The following is a 10,000-nucleotide window of genomic DNA, read 5'->3' as shown; positions in this document are numbered from 1 at the left end:
TAAATGTCTTGATACGTGAAATATCATATTAACGCAGTCAAATGTTTTTCCAACATGGGCCGCATGCATGCAGACTCATTTCAGGAGGTAAAAGGGCCAAGATGCTAAAACCAGTCAAACGTATGACAATATATGCTAAATTATTTGAGCAAAATATGCACATCTTATCATTATGTGTGACATTCAACAATATATCAGATCATAAATTAAATCATTTTAGTATGCATATGTTGCAGTTTGGACTGGAATGTGTACAGTACAGTATGTTGTATGAACTATATGTCGAACAATAATTTAATGCAAATTAATCTCTTATGCTTTTTATTGTATGACTTAAGTGGGTTTGTATGGAAGAACTTTTCAGGTCATCCCATTAACAAGAAGTAATTCATTCATATTTTTTCTAAATAAATCATATTCATTTTCCAAATTCTAATAGGTATAATATACCTAACAAATGTGTCTGAATATGATTAAACAGCATATATTGTGATTTTTTTTTTTTTAAAAACACTTGCATTTAATTTTTTGTATGAAATGTTGTTTGTACTGAATAAAAACCCAAGATAGGCTATTTGAAATGTTTATTGTGAAACAATTGAGATGGATATACAAGTTATTGATGTTTAGTATTTAATAGTCTAACATTCACTGAGGTCCTTATATACATGTACACATTAAATTGTAATAAAAGTAACTTAAATGACGCACAGAATGAAACAAATGTTACAAACACATATCACATTTGCACTTTAAAAATAGTTAATTTAGGCATGTTAAAAACTCAAAAGTATAGCAGACCTCCATGCAACTTCACTTAAAAACTGCCCATTTGTAGTTTGTGTTGGGTTTTTTTTTTTTTCAAATTAAAGTCCCTCCTCACGTCCATCTTTAACCGAAAAAAGAAGTCTCGATCCGCCGCGTGATCACCAACAAGCCTCAATGTCACCAAAATAAAAGCCTCCCTACTAAAAAAAACGTTGTTTTTTTGTTTTTAATTGAAATAAGTTATCCCGAGGCATGATGTCTCCTCCTCAGACAGCGTGCAGAAATAAGAACCTTCCTCCTCACTGACATGGATGCGGACCCAGAAGTATCGCGAGATCTTAAAATCTCCGCCCGCACTCACTCGAATTCTCCTCCTTTTAAAAAAAAAAGAAGAAGAAGAAGAAGAAAAACCACAACAACAACAACAACTTGAGTCCATTCGTGTCCAACACGGCGTGGAAGACCAACACGCAGGTTCTGTACGTGTGGACGCTGGCAACCCCCTTTGCTTGGCGTTAAAGCCACTGCGCATGCGCGGCTCCATCTCCATTTAGGGGCGTGAAGCTGGCTTTTATTCTTTGTTGTGTTAGTTTTCTTGCAAAAAAAAAATAGTTCTATATTGAAAATTAAATGTCAATTATTCATCATGTGATTTTTTTAGGTAAACATTGCATTTATCAATGTGCTAAATTGTTATTTTGACTTAAAAACATCCGTGTTTTGCTTGCACATAACACATTTTTCGTTATTTGTTCATGTATTTCTTTATACTGTATTCTTTTTTTTCTTTGTTTTTAACAATTTCGTTTATTCTAGCATCTAAGGAACTTTGACTCTATGGATTTATCATAAATATATAATTTCTCGTCGGTTAAGTGTGTGCGTGATGTATTTTTTTTTAATCATTAAATCACATATTAGAAAGATCATCTTTTCAATGAATGAAATAAGTTTATTTCGGTCATATAATCAACCATTGTGTGTGATCAGTTTAACGGTACAGATGATACATATTTTAACAATCATACACATTTACACACAAAAATAAAAGAAAAAGAATGACCCAAAAAGGAATAGGCTGATTTTTTTTACATTTGCATATCCTATACCTTCACTTAAAATAAGATTACCTGGATCATCAACGTTAAAAAAAATCAATGGGATGAAAGTAATTGTTACCATATTTTATAATGTTTCAGTTATTTCACCTTTCAAGGTTTTCTTAAACTTGTCGTCAACTCATCGCTGTGCTTGTTCCACCATTTAACTCCTAAAACTGAAATACATTTGTATTTTATATTCCTTCTTACTTTACCTTTATTTCAAAAACCAATAACCCCCATAAATTATAGTTTTCTCCTCTTAATTGAAATAACCTAATAATACAAACTGGAAGGCTGTTTGTTCTTATGAGACTTCAGTGGTTATAGTTAAGACACCCAGAGATGAATTTAATGCAACATTTGGGGACAATCCACGCAGCGTGTTTATGGCCTCCCCCTTCCTCCCCCCCATTAAAGATTAGCCTGCCCTGTTTGAAATGTGTTCCTTGGATTAGGAATGCAGATGCTTTGTTGGCGAGGAGGAGGAATCAGCGAGGAGTCTGAAAGCGACGAGTTTTTGATTAATGAGCTTTGAAATGGCTCTCCAGGAGCAATAAAGGATGAACTGCTCTCTTTCTCACACACACACACACACACACATGCACGCGTGCATGCACGTCAAAAGGCGTGCACACCGTCCCTTTCTTGCACGTCAATAAATTGGATATGTTTTTAATCGTCCGGCCGTCCAACTTTAGCAGCGCGCAGATCAATAAGGATTAAGCGTGTTCGCATAATGATAACAATGTACTAGGATAGTGAAATAACAGTGGCTGCCCTCATAAAACAAACAAAAAATCATCTCCGGAGGTCTTTTATTCTGTGATCCTGGTGTCTAATGCATTGATACTGGTGTGCAAAAAAAGTCCATGGAAACATAACATAATGAAACACTTTCATACAATGAACAGTAAACTTTGACCGTTTTATTTACAAAATGCTCAACACAATAAAATAGAACATTTCAATATGATTAAGGTCTGGTAATTATGGGGTGGAATAAAAAAAAAAATTTTTTTTTTTGGAATGGAATACACAAAATGTCATGCTGGTGTGTACAATATTCGATACTTGGGATAGTCTACGATTTGCTTAAGGTTCCACACAATATTAACCATGGACACGTAGTGGTGCTTATACACTATAAAATGCCCCATTTGTCCCCAATTTACAATAACCAATTATGTTCTTTTTTTTTTCCTTTTTTTTTTTTTTTTTTTTTTAAACAACCCTGTTTTGCCATCAAGTGCACTGATCTGTCCGAACAAGAAAACAAATACACGTATAAATACTCGCTTATAAAACGATAAATAATGTGCAACCATTAAATAATAAATAGATAGAGGCGCAATAGAGAATAAATAAATAGTCATGATGGAGGATGAGATCCTGACAATTAATAGGACTATTTAAAAAAATTAGTTTCTATACGTTCATCGTCTACAAGCTTACTTTCAAGTCAAATATTCAGTCCAAAATGCACTTTAGTATATAAAAAAAAAAAACAACAGACAGACATTCCCACGTAGCGTGGGAGAAGCTGTGTTATTTAGAATTAAAATGCACAATAATACTGTGATGATGATGATGATGCACATGAGTATATAGTGAGGTAATAAAAAGATCATATTGGCATCCACGCACACGCCAATACTACAAGTGCGTGAGTTTGGGCGCCTCCTGAATCCTTCCCTGAGTGGCTTGGTGCGAGTGAGGTCCGTGTAGGTGGGGTGGGGGTCGCAGGGTCCGTGGTGGTGGTTCCCGGGGATCTGCGCCGCGCAGCTGTAGTCCACGCTGGTGGACGACGGGTGTGGAAGGTGGCCCAGGTTGAAGACGGGGCCCGAAGCCGGCATGGCGTCCACAAAGTTCCCGCCCACGTACACCGGGCTGCCCTGCAGGTTGGCGCCGGCGAAGGTGCCGCCTCCGCCGCCGCCCTGCAGGCTGTGGTGCTCGTACTCGGCGCCCGGGTAGCGCTTCTGCTGCGGCATGCAGCCGCCCAGCGGGGCCGTGTAGGCGGCCAGGCCGTACATGTTCTGCTGGGGCTTGGCGAAGGGCGGCGGGGAGGGCGCGTCGTAGGCCAAAGAGTTCTGCAGCTGGCCCGTGTACCCGCCCATGTGAGCGGGCCCGCTCAGCGGGGGGCTTCGGTCCGGGGAGTGGCCCAGCGGGGAGTGCGCCAGCCCTTTGGACTTCTGGTCCTTTTTGTACTTCATCCTGCGGTTCTGGAACCAGATCTTGATTTGGCGCTCGGTCAGGTTGAGCAGGTTGGCCATCTCCACTCTGCGTGGGCGGCAGAGGTAGCGGTTTGAAGTGGAACTCCTTCTCCAGCTCCACCAGCTGCGCGCTGGTGTACGCGGTTCTCACCCGCTTGGAGGCCGGGCCAGACGGGCTCTTTTCGTCGCTCACCTCGCCTGCGAATGCAAACATATTTTAAGACTTGATGTTTGAGTTTGAGTTTGTGTTTATTTCCAACATACATGCATACAACATGATGCATCACAATTTATTTGTGCATGTGTGATGTGTCATGTTGTATGCATGCATGTGTGATGTATCGTGTTGTATGCATGCATGTGTGATGTATCATGTTGTATGCATGCATGTGTGATGTATCATGTTGTATGCATGCATGTGTGATGTATCATGTTGTATGCATGCATGTGTGATGTATCATGTTGTATGCATGCATGTGTGATGTATCGTGTTGTATGCATGCATGTGTGATGTATCGTGTTGTATGCATGCATGTGTGATGTATCATGTTGTATGCATGCATGTGTGATGTATCATGTTGTATGCATGCATGTGTGATGTATCATGTTGTATGCATGCATGTGCGATGTATCATGTTGTATGCATGCATGTGTGATGTATAATTTTGCATGCATGCATGTGTGATGTATCATGTTGTATGCATGCATGTGTGATGTATCATGTTGTATGCATGCATGTGTAATGTATCATGTTGTATGCATGCATGTGTGATGTATCAAGTTGTATGCATGCATGTGTGATGTATCGTGTTGTATGCATGCATGTGTGATGTATCATGTTGTATGCATGCATGTGCGATGTATCATGTTGTATGCATGCATGTGTGATGTATCATGTTGCATGCATGCATGTGTGATGTATCATGTTGTATGCATGCATGTGTGATGTATCATGTTGCATGCATGCATGTGTGATGTATCATGTTGTATGCATGCATGTGTGATGTATCATGTTGTATGCATGCATGTGTGATGTATCAAGTTGTATGCATGCATGTGTGATGTATCATGTTGTATGCATGCATGTGTGATGTATCATGTTGTATGCATGCATGTGTGATGTATCATATTGTATGCATGCATGTGTGATGTATCATGTTGTATGCATGCATGTGTGATGTATCATGTTGCATGCATGCATGTGTGATGTATCATGTTGTATGCATGCATGTGTGATGTATCATGTTGTATGCATGCATGTGTGATGTATCATGTTGCATGCATGCATGTGTGATGTATCATGTTGTATGCATGCATGTGTGATGTATCATGTTGTATGCATACATGTGTGATGTACCATGTTGCATGCATGCATGTGTGATGTATCATGTTGCATGCATGCATGTGTGATGTATCATGTTGTATGCATGCATGCATGTGTGATGTATCATGTTGTATGCATGCATGTGTGATGTACCATGTTGCATGCATGCATGTGTGATGTATCATGTTGTATGCAGGCATGCATACAACATGATCCATCACAATGTATTTGGAACATGCATGCATACAACATGATGCATCACAAAGAATTTGGAACATGCATGAATACAACATGATGCATCACAATGTATTTGGAACATGCATGCATACAATATGATGTATCACAATTTATTTGGAATATGCATGCATACAACATGATGCATCGCAATGTGTTTGGAACGTGCATGCAACATGACGCATCACAATGTATTTGGAACATGCATGCAAACAACATGATGCATCACAATGTATTTGGAACATTCATGCATACAATATGATGTATCACAATTTATTTGGAATATGCATGCATACAACATGATGCATCACGATGTATTTGGAACATGCGTGCATACAACATGACGCATCACAATTTATTTGGAACATGCATGCATACAACATGATGCATCACAATTTGCAGTTTCTCTATTCAACATGTTCGAAAATGAGTAGGAAGAAGCAGATCTTATTCAATCCTAGCCCCTTTTTCCTTTACTTAGCAGTTGCTAAGACTTTTGTTCACTTCCTGTTCTCAATGTATTCACAGTAATAACAACAACAATAAATAAATAATACTCCGGTGAAGTAAGTCATATTTCATATGGTGAGATGAGTAAGATTATCTAGAAAATGAATGGATGGATGAAATAAATTCAGAATGTTTATCATGGTTCTTCTTCTTTGTACTTTGTAAACACTTTAAGTTTGAAGAGTTTCTGAAGTGGATCATATTAGTACTTTGTTTGATTTATTTGCTTAATCTTTTCATTCCACATGATATACTGAAGGTCTTAAGTGTTGTACGTGCGTACAAATGTTTTAAATCAAAAACATTCTCGAAGATTATATTTCTCCTCTTTTGTTGAGAATAATTGTTGTATATTATTGGGTAGCAGGTTATAGTTTGCTTTGTGTATAATTTTAGCTGTTTGCCAATTCACTATGTTGTGAAACTTCAGTATTATTTAGGGTTTGTATGTTCTCTATATTCAATATTATGTATCATTCTAACTGATCTTTTTTTGTAACACCGTTAATGAATGAAGTGTACTTTTGTAGTTATTTCTGCACAATAACTCAGATATGTAACAAATGTGAGCAGTAGAGAATATGAAGTGATTTTTGGTCTAGAACATGTTTTGCTGTATTCATTATTATTACTTTATGTTGTATATTTTTTTACATGAGATTTCTAGTTTATCATCAATCATTATACCTAGAAATGTTGTTTCATGTACTCTTTCAATTTCTATTCCCATCTATTTGTATTTGTGCAAACCTCCATTCACCTCCATCATACCTGCTGCAGGGCAAGTGTTGCCCTTCTGCTTTGCATTCTGCCGGGTCTCCTTCATCCAGGGGAAGATCTGCTTGGTCAAGACCGGCGTAGCGTTGCCGCCACCCGGGGAAGACTTCTTCTTATGGGGCACAGAGCCGGGTGATGGGGGAAGGGGAGCCCCGGCCTGCTGCTCCCCAACACTCGACGCCTCATGGCTGCTGCTGCTGCTGCTGCTTGTGTTGCTTTGACTGCTGCTGCTGCTGTTGCTGCTGCTCTGCCGCATGCAATCCACGTTTAAGTCACTTTCCTTCAGGGCCGGGGGAGGCCGGACAGCGGGGCTCTGAATGGGGCACACTGGGCCCTGGTAGTCCCCCTCAATGGTGGCTGCAGGGTAGGACTGGTGAGCGTAGCTGTAAGAGTCGGCTTTGGGGTAACTGTACCCCCCAAAGAGTGCAGCGTTGTCGTAGTATGTTGCCTTCTGCATTGTTGCTCACTCAAAGACAATAAAGCAAGGATGGTATCTCCAATGGCATCAGTATAAAGTGTGGATTTTTTCACGTGATTGGCCTCTCCCACCTTTGCTCCAGTCTGATACCTATAATTTAAAAAAAAAGAATAAACTGTTTAATCCTATAACATTTAGTGCAGGCAACAATGGTGACTTCCACTTGTTCCCACCATGAAGAGAAAAATAGTTAAAGTTTAACTTTTCCTTAAAAAAAAAAAAAAAAAAAAAAGAGACCCTCTGTGGGGCTTTGGAGCCCTTAGAAAGAAGCTGAATCAGCATTTGACACACAATGGCCTTTTCACTAATCATCAGGTCTGACAAAGCGGTTGCGTCATGTGTTGGACGCCTTTGATCACATGTTCATAACAACGCACTATAAACGTTCATCTTATATATAAATATCATGCATGTGTATGAGTGTGTGTATGAATGTGTGTGTGTGTGTGTGTTTGGCAAAAATGTATGATCAATTGTCTTTATACACACGTGGAATATCGCCTTTGTAATCTATCAATATAGTGTAGTTGCAACACTGGTAAAAAAATAAAAATACAAATTTATATTTTATTATAGGGCAATTTCGGTCGTTAAATGAAAAATATTGGAATATTCCCAGTGCACTGTTAATTTCATGTGTTTTAATCCAAACTGGCTATTGCTATTATTGTTATTTGTGCAGGTCGTGCAGGTCGGGCCGTAATGGCCGTAATAAAGTTGCATGATAAATCTAAAAAATAAAAAAAGAGGCTCACTGTACGTTGGTGGCACAGCAGCTCGCCGTGCTGCATAACAATTGCACCTGTCAGTGTGGGCCGCGGCGGCAAAATTTATGACCGCAAATGTTCGGGTTGTAAAACGCAAAGCAAAAACAGCGCACTCCACTTGCAGCCCCTCTGAAAAATGCGTGGGTGGAAGGCTAGGGAAAGAATTCCATACTGCTGCTTTTGTAAAGCATGCATACAAATATGTGCTGCTGCTGCTGCTGCTGCTGCATTAATGGCTGCACTGCTGCAAGATGAGGCGTTGGAAGTATGAATATAGCCTGCAGAAATGATATATAAAGGAATTCCAACATCATTTATATCTTAATAATTCTGAATTCGTAAAACAAATTAAATGCATTTCTTTTTTCCCCCCTGGAATGGTGAGGTAAACCATTTGCCCCATATCTGCTTCGGTCGTTATTTGGGAGAACAACAGCAACAAAAGGGCTTGTTTGTTGTGTTGAGGCGCCTTGCATGTGTTATACTCACCAAAATTTACGCAAATGGGCGTTATTTCCTTCAGGCGATCATCAATACTCCCACATCGACCTGCAAAAACACACATTTTTATTATGTTTATATCATATTTTGATTTGCAATGGGATTATGGCTGCATGATATTTGATTGTTTTGAAACCTTTTTGTGAGCTCTCCCTATAAATAAAATGCAGAAAAAAATAGTTTGCATTTTGCATTTTGGACACAAATAAAACAATTACAAAAATATTCACCCATAGCAGAAATCTTTGCATTTTGGACAAAAATAAAACAATTAGAAAAATATTTACCCATAGCAGAAATCTTTGCATTTTGGACACAAATAAAACAATTGGAAAAATATTCACCCATAGCAGAAATATTTGCATTTTGGACACAAATAAATCAGTTTATTTTTACACTCACTAAAAATTTTTTTTAGAACGTCTTGTTTTCTCCTTGCAAATGCTAATGCCTGCAAGACTCTTTAAAAAAAAAAAAAAAAAAAGTCCTGAACGTGCACTTTTTAATACAAAGAAAAGGCCAAATATTTAGCAGTCATAAGCTGTTTTTCGCTGACCTTTTGGGATCATGCAGCTTTAAGTCGAAGTTTAATGAACAACGAGAGGAACCGTTATAAGGCTTCAAGTAGCCCGGCTGCAACAAAAAAAAATCAGAATTCCACGCAGGCTAAAAAGGAGAAGAGGCTGGAGACACACACGTCGGCTTTAGGACAATCAGCATTTAAGGAGTATAAGAAAATAGACACGTTTGTGGGAATGGAGAACACTTTTTTTAAATTGTTATTTCTCCTAGAAGTGGATGATCATAATAATGTCAGGGAGATTAAACAGTCGTTTGGAGGTGAAATATTTGTTCAGGCTGGTCGATAGTGGGCTGCTCAAGTGCTTTGGCCCACTGGGTTACTAGTAGCAGACATGCTCCTCTATTCATGGCGCAGTGTTCCTCGCCTACGCGCTGTTACGGTAAGTTTGGTGCGCACAATGCCTCCAACTCCATTATCTCCAGCACTATTTAAAGGCTTTTTTTTTGTCTTTATTGTTGCTAAAAAAAAAAATTGCATATGTGATAAAATGTATATTTGCTCTGAAAAAAAATTGCATGATTTTTTATTTTTTTTTGAAAACATATGCGTAATTAGATAAATCAAATTTGAATATTGTAAGAAAGTGATGATCTAAATTGCCTCCTTTTTTGCCACCGCCGCCGCGTCCTAAACACATCATGAGGGTTTTTTTTTTTTTTTTTTTTTAACAAAACACATAAATCACAGCAAACGCATTGTGACGATAAGACAACAAATTCATGTGATTTACGATCCACTAGTAGGA

General features: G+C 38.6%; 2 protein-coding genes across 3 annotated transcripts in view; one reads left to right on the top strand and one right to left on the bottom strand.

The window, feature by feature from the left end:
- lnpa (limb and neural patterns a) overlaps positions 1–10,000 on the top strand; it is a 176,751-nt gene that overhangs the window by 23,595 nt on the left and 143,156 nt on the right. The window lies entirely within an intron of this gene.
- Positions 2,796–10,000, bottom strand: part of hoxd3a (homeobox D3a) — an 8,843-nt gene continuing 1,638 nt past the window's right edge. Inside the window, 5 exon segments of the mRNA XM_062069926.1 lie at positions 2,796–3,583; positions 3,586–4,174; positions 4,176–4,279; positions 6,921–7,494; positions 8,661–8,720. Of these exon segments, the coding sequence (XP_061925910.1) occupies positions 3,525–3,583; positions 3,586–4,174; positions 4,176–4,279; positions 6,921–7,383 (1,215 nt within the window). The 5' untranslated portion in view covers positions 7,384–7,494; positions 8,661–8,720 and the 3' untranslated portion in view covers positions 2,796–3,524.

The sequence above is a fragment of the Entelurus aequoreus genome, linkage group LG14, assembly GCF_033978785.1.
Source record: "Entelurus aequoreus isolate RoL-2023_Sb linkage group LG14, RoL_Eaeq_v1.1, whole genome shotgun sequence".
NCBI lineage: Eukaryota > Metazoa > Chordata > Actinopteri > Syngnathiformes > Syngnathidae > Entelurus > Entelurus aequoreus.
This window is presented reverse-complemented; position numbering and strand designations above follow the sequence as displayed.